This window comes from Thamnophis sirtalis, unplaced genomic scaffold (genome assembly GCF_051295495.1).
Source record: "Thamnophis sirtalis isolate CommonGarterSnake01/CBP01778 unplaced genomic scaffold, rThaSir2_p1.2 scaffold_4, whole genome shotgun sequence".
NCBI lineage: Eukaryota > Metazoa > Chordata > Lepidosauria > Squamata > Natricidae > Thamnophis > Thamnophis sirtalis.
This window is the reverse complement of record NW_028261384.1, coordinates 32,001,628-32,027,439: the sequence shown is the minus strand read 5'-3', so window position 1 is coordinate 32,027,439 and position 25,812 is coordinate 32,001,628. Positions and strand designations below refer to the sequence as shown.

At 35.4% G+C, this 25,812-nt stretch overlaps 1 protein-coding gene across 6 annotated transcripts in view; it reads right to left on the bottom strand.

The window, feature by feature from the left end:
- The window catches only part of DYNC1I1 (dynein cytoplasmic 1 intermediate chain 1), a 188,618-nt gene that overhangs the window by 58,904 nt on the left and 103,902 nt on the right, over positions 1-25,812 (bottom strand). For all 6 annotated transcript variants that reach the window (XM_087712713.1, XM_087712711.1, XM_087712716.1 and 3 more), the window contains exon 10: positions 24,977-25,102. In XM_087712713.1, coding sequence (XP_087568839.1) covers positions 24,977-25,102 — 126 coding nt within the window. The remainder of the gene's footprint in view (positions 1-24,976; positions 25,103-25,812) is intronic.

Here is a 25,812-nt window from a genome sequence, read left to right as displayed (position 1 = left end):
AGAAGAGAATATATGGCTGAAAGCAAACAAATGGATGGGAAGTACAAAAAACTTCTGACACTGAAGGTTCAACCTGAATGCTTGCCTGAAGAATTGCAAATCTTTTTCTAATCCCTGAACATAGCATCTCCTCTTCCAGTTAGTTCTTTTCTTCCCCTCAACTCCATCTAGTTTGTTCTTTCCCTCCTTTCATTCTAATGAAGGGATCTAGAACTCTCTTAAAAAGACTAAGTATTTTTTTTCTTTTCTTTCTTATAAGGCCCAAAGTAGGTCCACAAACAACCTTCAAAATCATTTGTCAGACATGATTTTCTGAGTAGGTGGAAGGGAGGAAAAAAGCTGGACAACTGAAACATATCTAAATGAAGCACATTTCTCAAATCTAGTAAGTTAAGAAATAAGTTATCATTCAAGTTATATTTACCACTGATATTAATTTATAACAATGGAAATTAAGATACCACTAATAAAAGCTGATAGAATAATTGCTGCACATAACTTGTATCTACTGTAAATATATGCATTGAACACACTGAATAAACTAATAAAGGAGACTATTTGTAACTTAGAATTAAAATAAGGGTACTCGCTGTATTTGCTTGTTTTCTTGCAGATGTTTCATTACCCTAACAACATTATCAGTGCTTGTAAGGAGTGCTGTTTGCTGTCAGTATATATTCTGGTGTCTTGTCTGTCTATGTGGCTGGAGCGGTCTTAGGGATTCTTTGGTTGAGCTGAATATAACCTGACAGCAAACAGCACTCCTTACTAGCACTAATGATGTTACTTAGGGTAATGAAATGTCTGTAAAAAAACAAGCAAGCTCAGAGAACACCAAGGACCCCACAATGAATAGATCTCCCTAGAAGTCTGCCTAGCATTTCAAAGTGGAATGATGCTCTATAGAAAAAGTGTTCCACTGGTAGCAACATTCGCCTCCATATTAGTTACATTACAAACAAATGTTGGATCAATTTGAAGAACGCTCCTCATTTCTAATTCAAATAGAAAACATTATGTATTAGAATACTACAGGATTTTACAAACATTATGTATTAGAATATCAGTATATCACAGAACTTTAGAAATGACAATTATAGCTCAGATTCTTCAGGTCACGATATATTTTGATTTTTAGCTTATATTTATAGATCCATAAATTCATATGAGATCATTACTTTCCCTCAAACATCTTGTCAGCTATATGAAAAGATAGGATTACAGCTAGATTTGTACATTTCAAAGTATATAGTAAAATATCCTATGAAATAAATTGTACTGAAAAGTCAATCTTTCTATAATCATCACAAAGAAGACAATTTCATTCAATTCTAAATAGCATCATTACATAACAGAATTGATTGAAGTTTCTTTTTAAAAAAAAGTTTACTATCCATTAGGGAAATACCAAAAGTATTGACAAAAAGAAATACAGCATTTACTTGAGAAAAAAGCATCAACTTTTAAATAGTTAGGGAAGGATATTGTGGATTTTGTAGCTGGAAATTACTTGTGGTTTCAGAGGGAAAAGTGAGATTTTCCCCAATAAAAACAATTCATAGATTTTGAATATTTTTTTTGTATTTGTGTGTGCATATGCAAAAAAATGGGAAATAAAAGAAAAGCAAACACTTCAAACCAAATGTAAAAATCCCATTTAATTAAAAAAAGGAAGTTTAGACTTTCATATGGCATGTGTTGACATCTATTCCTTTGATTTACAAGGATATGGACTGGAGGGAGCAGATTGCTTTATTCAAGAAAAATAATATGGGAAAGCAGGGCAATTTGACAGGAAAGAGTGTAGGCTGCCTTAACTTTAGTGCTTGTTAAAACATGAAGGATTAATGGTAAAAAGGGAGGGATGAATTGTGAATGTCTCCAGTAGAGGATCTTCAAAAATGTTTGGGGTTTCTAAGAATGTCTCATGCAACCACATGAAAAGAAAGCCAGCCATACAGCTCTCTAAATCCAAAACTGGTATAGCTCTACTCCTACCATCAAACCAACTGACTTGAAATAGAGCCACAAATTGAATTTATTTTTTATTGAAAAAGTATTAAGTCCCTGAAAGAAAGAGAATGGTGCATCAGGAAATTCAGACAATTCAGAGCAACATTCATAATGCAGGTATGCAGACATGCTGCGATTCAAAGATTTGCCAATGTCTGCCTTTCCTAAAGAATTAGAATTCTAATTATTTGTTCACATGAAGCTTTCCAAAGTGGGCTACCTGCATTATAAAGAAGGGAAAGAACAAATTTATCAAATATGTTACATTAAATTGCAGAGCTCTAAGTGGATAATTTCTTACAATGGTAAAAAAGATTGGAAGACTGAAATTTAGAATACATAAGAGTAATTTTGAAAATGGACAGGTCATTATTATAAAGAGTAGCCCAATACATTGACTCTCTGTACTACCATATTGCTCTTAGGTGCAGGAGCTCTTTTCATATTACAAATGTACTCTTACTTCGCTGCAGACCCTCATCACATCTGAGGGAAATAGGCAAAGAGGGAGGCTGGGTTAGTTTGTATTGCGTTCTCCATTTCTTTGTTGCTATTCTTTGACAACTCTGGCATCTAATTCTGAGGTGACTACTCCATAGCTGATAGGGCCTGACCAATCAGCAACATTTTTGGGGGTCACAGACTGGTTAGAATACACCATCAGACATATCTTCCTTGCCAAATTGTTGCAGTCTGCCATTAAGTTAGTTACCTACCAACTATTTATAAACTTCAAGCATATTAAGAGCTTAACAAGACTTGGAATATGGATCTTTCATTTCTGTCTCATTCATAATTATATTCTTGGATATAGACCCAAGTTTCATTTTGTAAGTGCAGACTCATATATAAGACCAGTAAATAAACAAATCAATTTTTTGCAAGAAGTAAAGTGAACTATAGAACCAAAAAGTGTAACTTTAGGATTACATTAGATTCCAGTTTTGTTTTTACGTGTCGTAATGATAATTATACCTATTTCTAAGGCACATGGCATTACTTTAAATATGCTTAAAAAGAGGTTATTTCGATCTTTCATCTTATTTAATTAAATGCCAATTTCAGTGTTCCAAATATCATCAAATATCACCGAATCTGAAAACTTCCTGGGTTTCCCACCCAGTTGAAAGTTCATGATCTTGCCCCCACCCCACAAGTCCATCACATGGTCCAATCTTCCACTGCCACGCTGGCAATTCCACCCATCCAGTTCCTGTCAGGTGCAGAGGTGTAGAGACAAAGGATGACCTTGGGCTTCTAGAAAGGATTTTTTTTTATTTTGACAACAACACATTTTACTCCTTATTATTCCCCCTCCCAATGCCTTACTATTGAAAAAAACATAGTAAAATAATAGAGGGTGTGGCAGGCCAAAGATCCTAAAAGGAACCGGCTGCAGGCCTGACAATCACATAATCTAGAAAAAAAATTAAAGTTCAATTTTGCAATAATTTATAACATGCTTTTATGCCCTGAAATCTACAGCCTGATTTTTTTTAAAAAAAATATATATGATAATAGGAAACCTCATTTTTTCTTCCAAAAGGGCATACCACAATTTTCAATCTTCATTTTTGTCAAAAAACATTTGATTGAACTAAGCACCTAATGTTACAAAGGTTAAGTACAACACAGGTAAACTACAAAATAACCTCTTCAGCTTGTCAAAGAACACCGTTCTTCCCCTGTGAGACCACCCTCCCTTCAAATAAGAAGTAACTCAATCCCTATGTTAGTTTAGTTGTGTTTGGGCATCCTCCAAGTGAAGGAACGCAGCGTGATAAGTCATAATGAATTGTCTATAATAACGCACAAAATTTTCCTGTTAAATAGGCTCAAGTAAAATGCCTTTTACTTTGGGTTTACAGATCCTTTTTATTTTTAATTTTTCCCAGAGTATTGAAACATGAAAATCACAGAGCAAAATGTTCATTTAAACTTCTTTGCTCCTTTTTTTTAATCCTATGTATTGACATAGGATGTGTATTGACACATTCTATGTCAATACATTATTTTTCCTTCACTTCATATTCTCTATTAAAGTCAATAGCCCAGTAAAGTGAACTGTTGTGACTATATATTAACAGGTTAGTAAAATCAGTCAAAATATTTGTTAAGAAGTTATTACTATTCAGAGAAGACCAGGTTGAAGGCCCTAATTGTGGAAATACATTCATTTATTTTGGCTCATTCTACTCAGCCCTACTTTGCAGGATTGTTGGAATAAAAAGAGAGAGCTCTGTGTATGCAATATTTAGATGACAAAAAAGAGAAAGGAAGGTGAGAAGAAGGAAGAAAGTACTGATCTAATAATAAAAATATTTAAGAGAATACTATAGCACCATTCATTTTAGAAACCACAAATTTAATATTCTTCATTTTGAGCCCAACAGAAATATTGCTCTCAACTTTCAGAAAATTGAACTGGACATAAAGGACTGTCAAATTATGAAACAAATACAGGTACTCTTACAACTTACAACAAGGTACTTAGCAACTGTTCAAAGTAACAATAGAATCAATACCCCAATTGTAAATACCATGAAAAGGTATTTACAATTCAGGCTACCAAAGCCTTCCCTGGTCATGTGACCACATTTGGTGCTCAGCAACCAGCCCACATTTGTGACAATAGCATGACCGCAATTTACAACATTTTGCCAAAGACCTGAGTTTATTTCTGGGTTTTGGCTAAAATGCCCCATAGCAAACAAAAGATTTGTTTAAAGACCACTGCATTCATTTAATGACCATAGTGATTCATTTAACAACTGCCACAAAAAGGCCATTAAATCAGGCTGGTCACATGATGACCCATTTTGTGACTATCACAACATGAGCAGATTCCATTACAGTCATAGGTCAAGGACTAACTTTAGTTTACAAATTAAATGCAACTACTGCTGTCATCTGAATTCTAATTCATGCAAGTCTAGTGGATTTTTAAGAGGTCATCAATTAAACTGAAAATGTAAAAGCAGACCTGAAGAAATCTAATGATAGATAAGCACATGTTTATCATGTTAAATTTACATTTCTTGCTTTGTTTTTAATTCATTAACATTTATAATTCTACACTTTATCACTTGGACACATTTTATAATTATAGTAATTCTTTCCTATCTTTTAATTTAAATGTTGCTTTTACATTCGCCCCAAGCATTCTCTTGCATTAATGCATCATTTATAAGTCATGTCAGTAACTAATTAGGCATAATCTGAAATTAATTGAACATTACACTGTTGTATTGATAGCTTGGGAAATAAGCTTAAATAAGTTATGGTAATAAAATAGCAAGACTATTCCATTGTGAGATATAATTAAATATGTAGTCATAAAACAAATATCAAAATTGCAAAAATCATTAAGGTGATAATTGGCAGGATATTATTTATCTCTGTTCCTGATATGAGCAACATTTGAGGGTGTTAGCCTTCAATTCCCTTGCCCAAACTTCAAAATAATTATAGTTCTACATATTTCTTCTACTTCCTTGTATGGCAAAAGCCCACATGGGATATTCTGTTGCCAATTTCTACTGATGCCAACTAAGAATGATGGGAGATGGTAAATACCACATGTTTATGTTTATGTTTATGTTTATTTAATTTGTATGCCGCCCCACTCCCAAGGAACTTGGGGCGGCTAACAACCAAAGGAGGGGGGGGGATACAAATAGGACACAAGACAGGCGGAGTAAAGACAACAACAGTCATAACGATTCAAGTGGGGCTGGAAATTCATCAGCCCCAGGCCTGCCGGAACAACCAGGTCTTCGTGGCTTTGCGGAAAGCCTGGAGAGTGGTGAGGGTCCGGATCTCCACGGGGAGATCGTTCCAGAGGGCCGGAGCAGCCACAGAGAAGGCCCTCCTCCGGGGATTTGCCAGCTGGCATTGGCTGGCGGATGGAATTCGGAGGAGGCCTAATCTATGGGATCTGATCAGTCGTAGGGAGGTAATTGGCATGTCGATGTGGCTTGTCGATTCATCATCCAATTTCTAAAGGTTAGTTACTTTTATGTTATTTGTTGTTAAATTTAGCGAGAAAAAAACAGATGAAAATAAGCAGAGAAAAGTAAACCTAGAATTTTGTTAATGAATCCATGTGTATCTTCAAATATAGTGAAATCAGCAATGATCATTTATCTCAGTAGCTTTTGACAAAATCCTATGTGAAATGTGACATCATCTTAGTATCTGAAGGAGCCTAGTTCCAATGTTTACAACACACTCCTACATAACATACTGTCCATATCCATAACAATCCCTACACTGCAAACAGAACAAAAGATTATTAGTGTTCTTTTTAATTAAATTATTTAATAAATATGCTGCCCATCTCATTACCCAAAGAGACTCTGTACGAATGTGCTGATGAGTATATGTTACAGTGAGTGTGGTGGTCATGGCTGGGAATCCTGATGGCACCAAGAATAGTGAAGCTAAAATGCCTTAGGGTGCCCAGCTTCTCCTTCCAGGTCTGGTTAAAGAGGACAAAGGGAAGTTTTCCATCTTGGATCTTAGAAGGCTCGGATATAGTAATAGGGTTACTCTATGGGGCTGGGATGGAGGCACACATAATATAATTGTGGTGGCAGGCATAAGGAGATATAATGGAAGACAGGAAGTGGGGCATTCTGGGGAATGTGGGACTGGTTTTGCATTCCAGCTCCTTGATCTCAGTGCCAATACCCTGTCAGGACACCTTCAATGACCCTGGCTTCTGACTACTGTTTATAAGTGCCAGCTTGTTCTGTTCCTCATTAGTGATTTAATAATTGATGAGAAGATTAAACTGGCACATATCATCAACACCTGGCTGAATCCAGCAGGTAGTGAAGCCCTTTTGGAGATAGGACTTGAGGTCTTAGGGGAGTTTGATATTTCCATTTATAAGGTTGTTGTCTTATGACTGTGATCTTATCCACCTGCTCTTTAGATTCATGTTCCTCCTAGCTTATTAAACTAGCCCAGATGGTGCTATCTGAGTGGGTTCTAGTAGTAATTAGTTCTTCTCTGAGTGAGTAGGTGTTGCTTTACCTCTTAAAAGGTTTTGGTACAGTCTCTCAAGAAGCCATCACTTGTCCCTGCTATACTAGACAATATCTAGTCTCCCTTTTGGGAAGATGATTGGGAATTTAGTTGCTGAGCAGCTTCAGAGATTTTGTTGAGATTTAGGCTTGAGTATGGGACAGAAACAGCGTTGGTTACACTTTTGGTTGGTCTCTCAAAAGGACAGCATCCTAATCCTACTTGACCTCTTAGTGAGTTTCAATACCATTGGCCATGATATCCATCAGGATTGACTCAGAGAATTAAGGTGAGTATTGTTACAGGGTTCAGGGTTCTTTCTTATTCAGCATCTATATGGCACTTGCTCATCCATTGCCATGGGGTGAGGTATCAGTAGGCTGATGATATCCAATTACTCTATCTTTGGTGAATTAAGTGATGCTATGAGTATCTTATCCTGATGCCTAGAAGGTATGAGCATATGGGTGGGGAAAATAAGTTTCAATTGAACCCTGGCAAGGATGAGTGGCTTTGGATTTTGAGGCCTGACATTTCTAGGATTATGCCACCTTTAGAGTTGGACTGGGTTACACTGCCCTAGACAAACCTGACATGGAGTCTCGAAGTCCTTTCAGACTTTATTCTCAATCACTCATATCCAGTTACCACCAGGTTGGAATGTAATAAACTCTAAAGATACTATCCTTGAAGAGTATCTGGAAACTTGACCTAATGCAGAGTTGCAATGGTTGCCAGTTTACTTCTGGGTCAAATTCAAGATGTTGGCTTTGATTTTTAAAGCCATTCATGCTATGGGCTATCTTAGGGACTGTCTCTCCCCAATTATATCTGCTCATTGCATTTGATCTGGCAGAGTTTTGGGTTCCATCTGTTAGGGACTGGTGGATTCCAGGAGAGAAGCCTTTTCTTTTCTTTAAGTTTTAAATTTTATTTATAAACATGTAAAATACACACACACACAAAACTTAAGATGTATACCACATTTACACAATACAATACAAACAGGAGCTTCCTATTCTTTCTAATAGCAATTGCCAATCAATATCACTCACCTTATATTGTTTTCCCTTCTATTATATTTCATTTGTATTTCACCATTCTTAACCCTCTTATCTTACTCCTCTGTCTGCTTTATTGGCTGATTACCTCTAGTACGTTTAAACCACTTGGAAACATATATATGTGTTAATTCTCCTTAACTACTATTTTTGGGTTTTGTTGTCTTCCTTCATTGACCCTTGTTTTTTTTTCTCCATCCACCTATACCATTCATCCCATATCTAGTAGTATTCTGTTTCTTCTTGTCCCTGGATTTCTTTTGTTAATTTGTCCATTTCAACACAGTCCATAACCTTTCTTATTATTTCATCTTCGCTTGGAATTAATTTGTTTTTCCATTTTTGGGCAAAGGCAATCCCTGCCGCTGTAATTATATGTAATATTAAATACTGAATTTCTTTTTTATATTTCACAGACATTATTCCTAATAAAAAAACTTCAGGTTTCCATTCTATTTTAACACCTATTATTACCTCTAGCCACTTTTTGATCCTTTTCCAAAAACATTTAGCCTCCTCACAGGTCCACCCTAAGTGGTAGTATGTTCCATGTATTGATTCACATTTCCAGCATTTGGGGGAGATATTTGTTAAGATTTTAGCTAACTAAACTAAACTAAGCTAACTAAACTTGAGAGACCGCCTGCTGCCAATTACCTCCACTAGACCGATTAGATCCCACAGATTAGGCCTCCTCCGAATTCCATCCGCCGGCCAGTGTCGACTGGCGACTACCCGGAGGAGAGTCTTCTCTGTGGCTGCTCCAACCCTCTGGAATGAACTCCCCGTGGAGATTCGAACCCTCACCACCCTCCAGGCCTTCCACAAAGACCTTAAAACCTGGCTGTTCCGACAGGCCTGGGGCTAAAGAGCTGTTGCCCCTGTCTCGAATGGTATAACTGTTGTGTGTTTTAAATTATGCATTGTTATGCTTTGTTTTTTTAATTTTTTGTCTGTATCCCCCTTCCCTGGTTTGAGTTGTGAGCCGCCCTGAGTCCCCTTCAGGGGAAAAGGGCAGCATATAAATATAATAAACAACAAACAAACAACAACAACAACCTTGTTGGTGCCAGGTGCCATCTGTAAAACATTTTGTACTGATTTTCCTTGTATGCAACTGATAGTATCATTTTTAAGTTTGTTCCCCAAAATTTTTCCCATTTATCCAATTCAATATTATAGCCAAAGTTCTGTGCTTTTATCATTTGTTCTTTCACTATTTCCTTTTCCATTTTATGCTTCAGATGTCAAGCTGGCCATGCCATGGCAGTTGCCATATGGAACATTCTGTTAATGTTCTGAAAGCTCCTCGAGATCTGATTAGGTCAGAGATTTCAGCTAATGATACTTTAGAATAGGTGCATTGTGGTGCATATTTTATTCTTCTGTACCAGGCAGTTGGTATTCTATAAGTGACTTTTATATTTTTAATAATATTGTTTTTTTCTATATTTATTATTGTGTTTATTGTTGTCTTTAACTAAACAACAAAGTCATAGTTTGAATATCAGCATGGTCTCCATTTTTAGTTTGGAGTCTTCTATTGTTCATAGGAAAAATAGGGTACAACATTTTACCCGAATTTTTAAATATATTTGTATAATATTTCTCTGTACTCAAAGAACAAGCATTCTGGGACATGAACACCTGAGGGAATTTAGGAAAATGTGTCTTCAGAAGCACCTTCTTGATATAATCCTAGTTTAATTCCATAAGCAGATCATACACATACTAGCATGTTTCCTGACAAAACATAATATAATTGGAAATGCTTACTGTAGAAAAGGAAATGCCCTTAGAACAGGGAGGGCCATATCAATATTGTGTTTGACCTTAGGGGCTGGGGGGGGGCATGGTCAGGGTAGGAGTTGCCAGGGTGGGCATGGCCAGCTTGACATCACTTGTTTCAGGGCCACCTGTACTGACCAAGTGCTAAGGCAGGACTTCCCTCAGACCCACCCTCATTCTCATTATAATCTTCCTTCCTTCCTCCTTCCCTCCCTTCTTCCTTCCTTCCTCCTGATGAAGCATTCTAGAAAGTGAATAGGTGACTACTGTGTGAGTTTGAACTAATAACTTCTCTAATAATAGTATTTGGACTTCTTCCTGTATGGTTATCACCACATTCAGCTGTAGCATCTTGCTTAGATTTCAATTCTATATTGATTTTCTTGCTAGGAAGTTAAAGCCCACCGAGGCTTACTTCTGAGTAAGCCTGTATAGGACTGCACTGCACATTGGACACATGGATTTGATTAAGAATCTGGAGCGCTCTCATGGCAACTGTAACAGCCTCCAGGATTATCTAGTGCTGATTTAATTGGAAGTAACCACAAAGAAAGCATCAAAGAGATGGAAGAGTCAAACAGGAAGTATTGAACAGCAGGGCAGAAGAATGAAGCAAAGGAAAGTCTAGTACATACAAGATGATTTATTTACTGCTTAGTTATCATACTCCTTAATATATTTTATCATAATTGCAGCAAAATATTTCACCTATGTAATAAAAATATATCTGGGCTATAGAGCAAATATGTGCATATCTTATCCCTCTTTTACAAGGTTTTGAAGGCTTGGGGTGACTAAGAATAAGTGAATTAAACATTCCCAGACTAATATCATTCTTGTTAATTTTACTGTTATTTTTAATTATTGCACATTACCCGGAGTCTCAATTAACTGGGAAGATAAATTGACAGAATTTCAACAAAAGAGTCAAGGTTTTCAAGCCATGCACTATATGTGTTAGGCAAATATACAGGGAAGATTATAGGAGTACAGGGAGTCCTTGATTTAAAACAGTTCATTTTAGTGACCGGCATTGAAAAAAGTGACGACCATTTTTCACAGTTACAACCTTTGTAGCATCCCCATGGTCATATGATCAAAATCCAGATATTGGCAGCTAGATCATATTTATGACCATTGCTGGGCCCCAAGATTATGAGATCACTTTTTGCAACCTTTTGACAAACAAAGTCAATGGAGAAGCCAGCTTTACTGTTAGTAACTTATCAACTATAGTGATTCATTTAACAGCTGTGGCAAAAAAGATTGTAAAATGCGGCATAATTCACTTAACAAATGACTTGCTTAACCAAAATTTTGAGCTCAATTGTGGTCATAAATTGAGGACTACCTATACTGCCTTGGTGATAGTTCCTAGGCTATTTAGGAAACTGCATTAAGCCTTAGAGCCAAACATGAACACTTATTATTTATAAAATATATCTGCTAGGTGAAGAAAACAAGCAAATATTCTAGAATACTATGAAAGTATTATTGGAATTTGTTGGAGGAGGGGGAGGAGGTTAAAGGCTCTTAATTTGTTTTTCTACATCTGGATGCATGGTACGATCACAGTAAGTGGAGTGTGAAACAATTATTACCATTTGCAAATGTAGTTTAATTTTCATCAGAACCTTGCATAAACCATTTGGGAAAGCTGGTTTACATACATGAAATATACTCTTCATGTCACATCCTATTATTAAAATTGTAGTCAGTGTCTTATCTGTACTTGTGTCTGCAACTAAGTTCAACACAATAGAGATTCCTGTGTGAATTTAAGCAACTAGCAAGACAAAGAGTTACTACAAATCTTTTATCTACTGGTGGCTTAACTCAAATATTTCTCTTTTCAGAACCCAGAATAATATTTTAAATATATGAGCATTAGCATTGACTATGTTGTTCATTATAAAATCTCTAACCATCTATGTATTCATGAAGAATAAGGTGGTGCAGTATTAAAGAAAAGTTATAGCCAAAAAATACCAAACAAATGTATTTTATCAGCTGTCAAAATAATTTCAGGATGGATCTTCATCTACATTTAATAAATATTATTTAATGGATAGTAAAAAAATGTTTTGATTGCTCCAATAGGAAGAATTCTTATGAATGAAAAGACACTAGGTTTTTTTATATGTTACATTTGTTTGCAATTTCCTCCTTATATTGTTTTGACTTTAAATCTTGCTCACACACTTTCTTCATTTAAAATCACTTTAAAGATAATTTGATGAAAAATGTGTATGTAGGAGATGGGGAGATTCAGATTCCCTATTATTTTCTCTATATTTTCAAAAGGTCCTGCAGAGATATGTGCTTGATGGAGAAATGGGGCAAAGGATAGGGCAGGAATACCTCCCAAAGGTATGTAAAAAATATGTGGATTCTTAGATTCTTTTTAAAAAAGAAACTGGAGTTCCTAAGAACAAAATTAAATTCTTCTGTTCAAAATCATTTACTGGGTGAAAAAAATACTGCCTTGCAATTTAAAGAATTGAAGGTAAATGTCTTATGTATTGCACTGAAGATGCCCACTTTTTATATGGCATGTGTATAATGGAATACATTTTGTATACTCAATATTTGTATTCCTTTAGAGAATAAATATTCAAAGGCCACAAGTGGCCTACTGATTTAATTTGCAAGTTTTGTTTGTTTGTTTACTGAAATCATAGAGCTGCCCAACTCAAATTCTAATGTGACTCTAAATGGCATACAAGAGAAAAACAATCAATTTAGAACCACATTATATTCAAACATACACAATGTAGAAATATAAAATACAAATTATAATCTGGTAACCAAACATCATAATAAAAATAACAAAAGGAGTTATTAAACTGGACCCAAATGCTTCTGGGGTTTTCTGGGGAAAATTGTTTTCATAAAGATGAGGAGAATTGAACCCTTTTCTATATTTGTGTAGTGAGGGAATGGGGTGAAGATATTTTAGAGCCCAGAGGTAAAAAACAAAAACACATGCATCTTAAATTTTGTAAAATGACAGCATTCAATAGAGGGAACTTGTAACATGCTCTCCTTTGGGAGCATAAGGAATAGAAAGATGTGAGAATATAATCCTAAAAGTAACCTGGTCCTATGCCATGAAGGGCTTTAAAGGTGATTGCCCATTCCTTGATTTACAACAAAAATCTGCTGAAAACTAATGCAGTTCACACATAGACATAACAAATTGTTGTTGCAAAATGCTGCATTCTGGTTCAACTAAAGCTTCTGAATGATCTTCAAGGGCAGCCCCTTGTTGACATAGTCCAATCATGGGGTGATTAAGGTAGGAGTGGCCATGAACAAAGCGTCCTGTTGTGAATGAGCACACGTGACACATAAAATGAAGTTTTGCCAAGTTATGTTGACTGAATTATGTTCATTGGGACACAAAGATATTGATAAGGCTAATACTCAGCTTAGAGGAATTACCTGGCTGTAGAAAGGGAGGGAATGCTCATTGTGGATTCACAGTTATTCAGAAAGAATTCATGAAGCTATTCATGAAGACCTTGCTGACCAGACCTGTTCCAATTATTATATTGTCACAAGTATAATTTTATTGCACAAGATTTTCAAGTAGAACCTACTACAGTATGGATATATGAAAAAGCATTGAATTTCCTTCAGATCAAAATATTGCAATGTGATCCTGATTATTCTTACTTAGTATAGATATAGGTGGGCCTTCCTTTCTCTAATCACCTATTTCATAATTATGCATTAATATAATTAAGGTGCCATTGAAGACAATGATTCTTCTTTGGGCTACCAGTACAATACATATTTATGCAATATTGGTGCTTGTGAGCTGAGGAAAATGATCATGCAAAGCAGCACATCGAAATGGAATATGAAGCTTATACTCAAGACTGTTCACTGCTGGTTTTGATTCAGACCATAACATCCGTTCATTGCAATTAATCTCTTGTTGAATTAGATTCCAGGCAAGCCCATAACCCAAAGGGTGCTCCTTGGAATTTAGCTAAAGACAATTCATGATTTTTGACACATCAAACTATTTAGAAGAAAGGGCCATCCCAAAAATATTTTATTAAATCTTCTACATATAAATGAAAATATATTTATACCTATATACTGACAGTACAAGTTTAATATCATATATGGGTAGAGCATTATTTGTAAGTAATGAAAACCTATGGAACGAAATGACTGAATAAGCAATTCTCAATGGGAGTCTTTTTATTCTTATAAACGTCAGCTAAATTGGGATTGTGATTATCTTGAAATACTGAACAAGTTATTTTGACTGTAGCCTCTATATATTTTATTACATTACATTTTATTACATATTTTATTTTATTATTTTCAATCACACGAATTCATTGACATATGGTATTTTAGCAATGAAACATAATGATACAATAGCCTTGCTGTGATGAGCATATTTAATGTAGATTTTGTCTTTGTATGGTTCAGCATAGTGTTCTTTTCTTCCTATTTTCAATTTCTCAGTGCTGAACCTGAATGTTTCCAACTCTGTTAATTTTTTTTTCAAAGATCATAATGTCTCTGTAGAAATCTAGAATTCTAGAAAATTTCCAATGCTTCAACTAGTGACTTTTAACTTTACATTACAGAGTTATGGTATGTGAATTATAATTAAGTTAATGTACAGAAACATTTTTGGGGGAAGCCAGAATTAACTGTTCACAGTGGAACTCCCCCAAGGTAACTTACATAAAGCCAAACCACTGATCAGAAATTAGACCAAATTCATCTACTGAAAATGAGAATTAAGTGATGGAATGAGCTCAATAAAAAGTGTATCAAGAAAATAACTTAACATGCTCGACAGCATTCTGATCCTTCTAAGTCTAGTAAAATAAGTCAATGAAACAGTTAGCCTAATGCCTTCAGAATAGCAGCTATTGACATTATACAGTGGTGGAATCCTGCCAGTTTAACAACCGGTTCGGTGATCGCATGCTTTGAGCGTGTGCACAGTTTTAAGAAAACTTATTTTTTGCATTAGTGCTGGGGAGTAACATAGTTGAAGTGTGGCAATGCGCTTGCTGCACGAATCAACCAAGAAGATATAGGTCAGTAAAGTGCTGGGATGGGTGGACGGGTCCACCTGATCACTCCCAGCTGATCATCGGAGCTTCTGGTTCACCTGAACCAGTCTGAACCAGTAAAATCCCACCCCTGACATTATATTAGGAACAGGTAGTTTTGCAGGCAATTTCTTTTTTGTAGGGAGCAGTGACTCACTACAAAGGTAGCACTGATTAACATTGAAGATTTTTCTAAAAAAGCAAAGGAACCTAAGACCACCCACCCACCCAAGTTATACGGGAGAGAGGAAATAAGTCACCCAGTTGTGCAGATTGAATAGCAGTAGGTTTTGCTTTTATTTTGTATGTGCTCATTTTTCTTCACAACTAGTCTTTATTGCCTAATAACTATTTTTCAATATATCTATCCACTGCTCTGATTCACATACTCTCAAGGCCCAATGCTTTTCTTTAAACTTATTACCCACCCATGATTCTACATGTTATTACGTGTTCTCAATAGGCCTAAATATCAGTCTTGGAGAACTGTAATCTGGTAACATGCCCCAGAAATCCAAATGCTCTCCAAATTATGAGTTTGTAGCTTAAAATGCTCTAGTGCTTTTTCACTAGCAGAAAAGGAAATGTAGTCTTCATTTCTTTGTTTGTGAAGAGGGGGGGGAGGAGTAGCAATAAACTACAGCTGAAGGCAACAACTGTTATACTATTTTGATTAAATTGGGGAAATTTATTTCTTGAAAAATACTGAAGGCTATAATCTGGGCACGTCTTTTTTTTCCTACATAAGTTATAGAAAGTTCTTTATCAAGTTTGCCTTCACATCAAGGTTCAGTCCTAGTGACTGCCAGGTCTAGGCCTGCAGTTTTCTTGTCAAGAATTTCAGAAGTGGATTGCCATTGCCTACTTCCTAAGGCTGAGAAAGAATGACAGCCCGAAAGTCCCTCAACTGGTTTTGTACCACAGGGAGAACCTGAATTCACAATATCTGGGTTTCTAGCCTGGTGCCTAACCACTATACCAAACCACTAGCTAAATAGTTCAGAAAGACATACTAAGAACAACAAATTTAATTATAAAATTTAAAAAAGTCATCATAAAACAGAAAAAACTAATTTGTAGAAAGACATGTATTTAAAACTGGAAACCAAAGAATAAAATATACACCTCTGTGACAGCCTAAAGGCATAAAATTATGTAAGAGGCAAATGAAAGTCAAGATATTTTTGCTTCGCACCAGAAGAAAAACATTAACATAGATACAGATAGGTCTATTAAGTGATCCCTAAGGGGGAAAAGCTCTTCTAATCGCTAGGTGTTATTTCACTAACTTAATGGATTTCACTAAAGTTAGATGCTGGAGGAGGTTATTACTAAACCAGTGCAACATTTACCTGGCTGGAAGCAATTCTAGATAAATTCTTTTCAAACAAAACATCAGGCAGCTCATGAAAGACATCATACATTATCTTGCCAAGGTTAACTACTTCAAATTCCCATTGATTCTCACTGCAGAGATTAACACCTTAAAATTGTTTATCTTGCTATTCCTAATGATTTAATAAGGGTGTTGTGCCAAAATGTATTTCAATCAACAAATAATAAACTACAGACCTTACCTTGTTTGATAAAATAGTACTATACCAACAATGCTACAGACGATGAGGACATATTTATGATTTCAATCACTGGAGCTTGCTCCCGCATCTTAAACCAAACAAATGCTGTGATGCACTTTAGGATATCCATAATATAAGTCATATGTAAAAGACAGGTCTGGTTGTTGTTTTTTTCAAAGACATACTTTTTAAGATGTTCAATGATTTTGTCACCATTTGTGGTTTAGCACGTCATCAATATTTTTATAATTTGACCTCATAAAATATAGTTTGTGAATTGGATGTTTTAAGGAATAGTCAAAAGATTTGAAAACATGCCAGGCCTGTTTTCACAAATGTAAACTTTTGCCTTTAATCAAATGTTATTTTATAGCATTAGTTGCTTATCTTGGAAAAGGATATCCAATAACCTAAGAAGTGCTTGATTTGGGCAGTTAGCAGAAAAGTTTGATAAGAGTTTCTCTTATTAGGTTGACTGGGCCAGATAGCTCATTGAATTATTTTATCTTCCCATGCTGGTTTTTTGTACCCTTCAGGTTTTTGTATCAGGAACTTTTTTCATAAAAGGCATATGTTACCCAAGAAAGGAATACAACAAATGTATACTAAATCAGAGGATTTACTACACATGCCAACCAAAATGTTGCTTGGTCTGACCATGAACAAAGATGAAATTCCTCTTTTGCTCTTTTGATTATTTTTGAAGCTTTATAGTGAGTAATAACTGATACAGAAGAGAGAAAATAATGGAGGGACATCAGAACACTAAACTAACTAAAACATTTTTTCCAAACTAAAATGAAGCTGCAAAAGAATTTGTTCTTTTTCCCCTTTCTTTTTTTATATCCAGACACATTTTATAGAAACAGAAGTATGCAACAGAGGTTAAGAAGCTGTATTTCTCATATCCTCACAAACCAGGCTAGTAGATAACTGTATATAACAAAAGTGACATATTTTTATTTAGGAGGGAAAAAATCAGCAAAGAAGAAATGAAAATCAGTGGTAGGGAATGGAGAAGGAGAGAACTCTAGCCAATGCTGGCCACTAAATACAGATTTTCAGTTAACTTCAGTGTGTTTAATTCTAAGATAGGCATTTGTGATTCCATCCACCCAGTTTAAAAGGAAAGACCACACCAGAATAAGCAATGAGGGGTGGTCAAATGCATAATTTAATGACAGTGTATGAAAACCACTACAGAAAACTTGAGGCCAGGCACAGGAGGGAGAAACATTCCACAGTGTGGTTAAGCGGTTTATGTCTAGAACCAAACCACAATATTTTCCAAGCTTGGGCAGCTTTTATTGAAATTAAAATAGAAAGCCTAAGGGCCATGTCCCACATAGAAATTGACAGCTTAGCAGTGACATGGAGCCTACCAAGCGCGGATCACTGGATATTGGTACTGTAGAAAGAACCAAAATAGATGCCACTCCCAAAGTTTTGCTGCTGTGCCAAGTAATCTATCAAGATGGCTACAAAACCACAATTCATGGCTGCACAGGGCCATTTCCAGATTTTAGTTTCATTGGGTTGTGCTCCATTTAGTTCCAAAGATCAACATATGAAGTTACATTAAAAAAAACTATATGTGTTCTTTGATTGCAGGATGAGGAGGAAATGGACTCTCTTACTATGATAAACAATGATCTCAGTTTGGTCCTCTTTTCCTCTAGGAAGAATAATCCATAGATGGAAACTATATAAGAAATAAGAAGCCATAACACTCTGGAATTAACATATCATATAGAAGAAATGTCTATGGAGGATCTCAGTCATCCAAGTCATCATTGTCCCAAAGATGCTTTTTGTAAGAGGCAACTGAAGTTTCTTTGTTTTTCCTTGAAGACATTTCAATTCTTCATTCTCCACCATTCATTCTGAACTCAAGAAGTTTCTTGGATGAGAAGCAAAACAACTTCAAGGAAAAACAAAAAGTCAGTTGCCTCTTGAAAAAAAGCACCTTTGGGATATATATAAGCAATGCATTAAATTGAAAATTATACATGTTCTAGTAACCATGATTTTAGAAGATGGACAATACTGAGATAATTAATTAACAAAAACATAAAGTACTGCACTAGTTATTACTTTGTACTGACTTTTCAAGTTCCAAACAATTTGTATTTGTAAAGAAACACCTGTTCATCTCTTGCTGTTATAACCCTGTATTATACAATTCTCCAGATAACTATTGCAACATCTGAAAAACTTTCTAATTTTGGTCTTTTGTTGAATAGCTGCTTTGAAATGGAGTCATATTACCTGGCCAAATATTGTATATTATGAACATATATATAAAGCATGTGGAAACCATCAATTGTTTTCTATCTGCTGTATGCTATCTCAGGCAAGAATGGTCACAATGACCATATCTCTTTGCCCCAAATCCTTCACAGTGGGAAAGTTTATTTTCTTCTTCTGTCTTAATCTTTTTACTTTGTAGGAAGAGTTCCAGGAAAAGAAGAAGTGGGTATATTTCTTTCTCAGAAACATTGCACGAAATGAAAAACAAAAGTTTTGATCCAGAATGTTTTGTTTATTCCGCCCACAGAGAGAAGAGAAATCTTTCATGGGCTGGCAGCAGGCCCAGGTTAAAAATGGCCAGTTCATGTAAGGCTTCATAGCCATTCATTCATTGTAATATGGATTCTTGGATTTGGAATGCACGTATCCCTTTAGTGGAGGTCTATGTAAAATATATTTTATACGGCGCTTTCCATTTTTAAAATGAAGATATTTTGCTTTGTTTTATATCACTCCAAGTCATGCTGAGGCTATCCCTGATAGTTTCAGTACCCGGAACATACTTTAGCACATGTCATCTGCATGCTCTAAGATTCTTTTGATCCTTCCACTCGCCTATTGGAGATGCTGCATAACCTGAGTGAAAAACCCTTTTGCTCCTGGAACTGCTGAACAAGACTTTGTGAAACAACACCAAGTTCCCTGATAAGGCAAAATATGAAGCAAATTCTCTCACTAAAACTCATTTCTTTTCCATGCTTGAAAATAAGGAAGTTCTGATCTTATTGTTGACATATTGTGCGTTGTTTCTAGAGGAGTGCTTTGCTTTTCATTATTATCTCATCTCAAAAAGGCAGAGATTATTTTCCAGAAAATCTGAAAAAATTTCAGGTACTACTAATAACCAAAGGTTGGAAGCTTTGGAGTTTCATACTGCCCATCCCTGCTTAAAGTAACCAAAAAAATGATTAACATTCAGAATTTTTAAAAATGGCACTAATTGCAATTTCAATTTTATAAAAAACTAGCCAATAACCTGGCATTGCCTAGGTATTTATTTATAGAGGGGAAATGTCCAGACGAAACATAATTTCTAATGTTGGATTTTCCTCCTTACCAGATAAAACCCCTTGTGGAATACTGTGAAGTTATTACCATGGCAACTCCACTCTGCTGTACAGTAAAGCCGGCAGAATGACACAACAGGCTGTATCTTAACAGAACACACATCCCGAGGGGTGTTAGGGGTGTCTTATCTCCACAGTATTTGTTTCCAGAGAATAAGTCATCTGTGTACCAAGTTTGGTTTAAATTGCTGAAGGCATACCCGAGTTATGCTGGAACACACACACACACACACATACCAAGGAAACTGTGGGAAAATAGTTGGTAATAATGAAAGTAATAGTTATCATTGTACTGAAAATGCCTGGTGATGTTCAGTATGAAAACATATTGAATAAAATATAAATTTAACCACATAAAATTTTGCAATGCAATTTAGACTTATTTTGAAGATTCCCATGAAGAAGAAAATGTTTTTCTGCTAAGCAGATTGCCTTTCCCTACCTACACTTCCTGGGCACTTAGAGAAGCAAAAAAAAAATACCAGTATGGTCATAAGCATGTTTAGAAGGCAAATAAATGAAACAAGGAGAAAAGATATTATTATTCTGAATCGAAGAATCTTGATTCTAATTTTTTTTAAAACTCTCATCTTTTCTGGTTTCACCTTTATTTTCTGATCTCACATATTATAAGTATATTTTTATCTGCATAAATCAATATAAAGGGGTTTGCATTCCCACCATTTTCAGTTAGAAATTGCAGCCTCCTGCCTCCTGTACTAAAGTAAACTTATTTAGTACAAGAATACTAAAATAGGCTTTTATAGATTGGTATTCTTGACTCCACTATTAAACAAACTCATGCAGAATAAATTTCAGCTGTGCCTATTTGAGTTGTTCTTGTACTAATACCCAGTCAACCGAACTGCATTATTTCTATCAGCTTAAGAAGAAAAGCACATACAATGCTTCAAAATTGGTGTTTCTGAGCTTTTGAATAATTACATTTTATTCTGCCAGGATTTCTTTCCTAACTTTCTGCCTGTTATCTAGCAGTGATTTTATTCATATTATTGATTGTTTCTTGTTTTATCACTTATTAATGCTTATCTACAATATTTTATTGTAAAATAAAAACAAAAATAGAAAAGCATTTATAACCAAGATAAAAATGACTTCTTTTGGATTATGTTTTGATTCATTATTGATCTAACAGTAAATAAAATATTCAGAATTGCATTAAAAAACTAAATATATGAAATAAAAGTAATCTTCTACTTCATGTTATTGTTTACTATGTTATGATTTTTGTGATATATTTTATTTTAATAATTAATTTTATTTTTTATTTCTAAGAACGACTAAATAAACTTATTTTTTCAATGAATGTAGATATATTAACGAAAACAATTGTATAAAATTAGAGTCAGAAAGTACGAACTGAAGCAGTAGAAGAAGCAAGATGGGAAAAAGCAAGTTATAAACATTTCTCAGATGTTGGTCTACACATTTCAACATACAGATTACCTATAGTTGAATAGAATTCCTAAATTCTAATAAATTATATTCCAGAATTCCTATGGAAACTCTGATCATTATACACCTGATTTTTTTCTTAGATCAATCAAGGTTTAGGTTGTCTATGCAGTTAGGAGGACTTAAACCTCCATTTAGATGTAATTTATTTTATTTATTCCAATATTTTACATGCAGCTAATGTACAAAATTTTAAACATGACCATAGAGCCACTCGAATTGTTCATTCGCACAAAAAATACTACCTATTTCTTTTAAATGTGCTAACCATTTGCATATTAATAGATAAGACGCCAAATAAATTTTAATTTGATACATATATTAATAAGATTAATAATGTTTTGGAATGAAAAATGGGTGCATTAAAACACTGAGTAGAACTGTATATGTATATTGTAGAAGTCATAATTTACTACCCAAATTATTTTTGATGTGCACTCTCATGGAGATGTACTTGCTGACAGTTTTACTCAACTTAATAGGTTCAGGTTTTTAATGCATATTAGCTTTTTTTTAATGAGACAATTATGTTTGTTCAAATAAGATGTAATAAACATGACTACATTTATTTAATCATATGCAACAGCTACCACCAATTACTATAGTTTTTGCAAAGTGGACATGGTAAATAAGAAAGACTGTGAACATTAAGAGTTGAGATACAGGTTAGGGATCATTTCCTTTGCAGTTTTTTAGATACACAAATATGCGACTAAATAATAACATAGTTGGTTTCCACCAAGTAACCAAAACATGACATCATGATAATCTGTAACACATCTTGCCTCTCTTCCAAGTTCTGAGGTAAGATGAAATATTTGAAAGTTTCTGTTTCTGTTTTCCAGCTGACTCAAGGAACTCAGTCTTTGAATATAGTTTTCTTATTAAATTAGACTGTCCAGATCATGTATTTTATTAGCCCATCCACCCATCCACCCCAAAAAGGAATATCTAGATCCATCTTCCTTCTAAGTCTCCTCCCACAATCTTCCCTTTATAAATATGGCAATTCATATGTGATTTTCATTATAAACGTACTAGGGAAAGCATTTAAGATAGTGTAGAGTGTTTTAAGGAGTGACACAATATTTCCTAGTACTGTACATTTTTAGCTACTTTATGGTCTCATTCAGATTGGTTGAAGTTTGAAACCCCACGTAATTTTCCATCAGAAACAGAACAAAAAGGCTGACTCTCATCAAAGATCTCAAATGATTCCACTGAGCCATTTAAAGTTTTGATCTCAGCAAACTGTTCTTATTCAAACAAAACCTTGAATATATTAATATATCATCATTATATTGGCAAAGACAAATAATTATGTAATGAAAATGTCAGAGATGTTCTGTAAGTCTTCAAGGATTAAATTCTCTCCAAATGAATAATCTCCCTGCAAATTATTCTAAGCAGAGAGGGCAGTTTGAAGTTTCAGATCTGAATAATAGATATTCAAAGGTTATCAAGCATCTAATTATCAACTGAAACAATATTTGTAATGACCTTATAGAACAAATTTTTAAAGACAATGATGACATTTGAAAGTTGTAGTTAAATAGAGCTTTCCCTTTCTGAAATATAATGCAATCATAATAAACTAGAGATAAAAAAGTAGGGAGAAACTATAAAGTACTTAGCTCTAGGCTAAATATTTTGATCATGAGAAATATGAATCTGATACCTCATTAATCAAAACAGCATTAACTTGTATTATTTTCAGTTCAAAATAAGTTTATTATTTCAAATTGAGGACAAACTAAAGAGTTTCTGCTTGTTGCAGAAAGTGAGGAGATAGTGAAATTATAATAGATTGGAATTTTGAGATTAAAAACTGTAATTTAGCTAGTAAAAGGAGATGTTGTGCCTTGTATCATGTTAGATCTCAGATAATCACCACATACTTCCTTACCTTGCAACAAAATTAACTAACACAAAATTAAATCAGTAAAGGACCTTGTAGATATTATGAGTATGGATAGTCCTCAACTTATGACCACAATTGGACCAGAATTTCCATTGCTAAGCAAAGTGAGTCATGCCCAATTTTACAAATTTTCAATGGATGTTAAATGAATCACTGCAGTTAAGTAAATCACGGGTTATTAAATGAATCTGGCTTTCCCCATTGACTTTAGTTTTTGGAGCCTACCTGGGAATATAGTAAATATTGATCACATGATGCTAGGATGCTGCAACCATTGTAAATGCATGTCAGTCACCAAGCACTAATTTTTGATCACATGACTGGGGAAGCTGTGACAGTTGTAAATGCAAGGACCATTTATAAGTCACTTTTTCCAGTACCATCGTGACTTTCAACAGTTACTAAATGAATGGATGTAAGTTAAGGTCTAACTTTATTGCCACAAATATTCTTGGCTCAAGATGATCTTGAAAAAAAGCGGCTAGGGATACACGTCTTTGAATTTCCAGATATACCTCTTGATTTTTTGCCTCAATTGTTACACTAGGACCATGATGGCGAACCTATAGCATGTGTGCTACAGGTGGCACGCGGAGACATATCTGCTAGCACGTGAGCCATCAGCTCTAACGTGCAAGCGCAGGCTGGCCAGCTTATTTTCAGCTGTCCGTAGGGATTCCATTTTTGTCCTCCTCAGGCTTCAGGAAAACCTTCGGAGCCTAGAGAGGGTGAAAAATAGGCCTACCTGAAGTTTGGAAACAATCCGTTCCCAGCTTCTGGAAGGCCTCTGGGGGACGTTTTCACCCTCCCCAGGCTTCAAGAAAGCATCCAGATCTTGGGGATGGCAAAAAATGGGCCCAATAAGCCTACTGGAAGCTGGGCTGGTTTTTCACCCTCCCCAGGCTCTAGAGGCTTTCCTGGAGCCCGGGGAGGGTGAAAATGCCCTCCCTCCCCAAGCTCTGCATGGAGGTGAGCAGTGCGGTGCGTGTGGTGGGAGCATGGGGGACGTGTGTGCCATGCGCATGTGGGGGTTTACATTATGGATGCTGGTATGTGTGTACGCTATTGCACACACTCGCATTTTTGGCACCCACTAACAAAAAGGTTAGCCATCACTGCACTAGGATATTGATGGTGATCTTAGAGACACCTGTGCCTGGACTTGAAAATCAGATAGTAATTGGTGGAAATGCAGTGATCTCAATTCTATCCTGCCATTGGCAAAGCTAATATTTGCAAGTCTTTTCTGTGCTGATGCATTGTAAAGCTATAATATCGTTCCAAGCAAAGTGAAGCAGAGCACAGGCTGCTTTGAAATAGAAAACATAAGGGAATTTACGTGGGTGGGAAAGCATATGTTGCCAGCTGGAGGAGGAAGTGGTATACCACATTTACTTCATAAGTGTGAGGTTTTTATAAATAAATTCTCTTGGGGATTGTTTAAAATAGACAAAAAAATGACACACAGTCTCCAACCAGCCTATGTTGTTTTAGAAAACTGAATGCATTCTGAAAATATTAGCATACTTCCTTTTTTTCTTTCTATATCTTCTATTTTTAACTCTTCTGAATTGTGGGCAGATGGGACGTACAGTAATCCTCAGCACATCTTTTATCAAATAAGCATCTTAAACTGTCTCACCTGGCAGTGAAAAACATACTCAGGAGTTGTTTTTTTGAATTTCATGTTCCAGACCAAGGCCACCCCATCAGGTTCATGTGGAGCATCTTCATTGTTGTTATACGAAGCAACCATCAACTCAGGATACTGTAAAGAAAATAACAGGCAGTTAAATTTAGATAAACAGTAGTGGACAAAATGATGTATGCTGAGTAAAAATCACATAAACAGATAGGTCCATCCAGAAGGTCTGGCGAAAGAAAGACAGAATGGTCTATAAAGTAGAAAATGTTCCTTCATCACTAGATCTGAAATTAGGAGAATAGAGATGAAAAGACAGCCTCTGCTATATTGTCTTCATCAGCCAATTCACTCACCTGATTGAAATCCTTACATTCACATCTGCTTGACATATGTGGCACTGTTGATGATTGGTGAGTGGTTAAACGTAAGTGCCTGTGTATACTAGAGCTTTGCAAAGTATTCAGAAGGAAACAAATGCTCTTTCCTCAAAGCACAAAGTAGACTAATCTTTTTATAGGGTTGACTAGCTACTTCATGGGCTTTCCCAATGAATGACTTTGGCCAGCTGCTCTGCTTTAGTGGAGCTTACAACAAATGTGAAGTCTGTGCAAATGGAAGCATGTGGCCTGACTGCCTTCAAAGAAATATTTTTTAATGCAGCCAAGCCATATAGCTACTTTAATGCTCCAGGGAAGGTGTATTTTGTGAAGTGCACACAACCATTAAATGTCTGTGTATGTTTATTCCACATAGTGCAAAACTAAAAAAATAAAGAAAAACTGTGGTTTATATTTGAAATTACTGAAACACACCAAAATATAAGGATCTGGAAT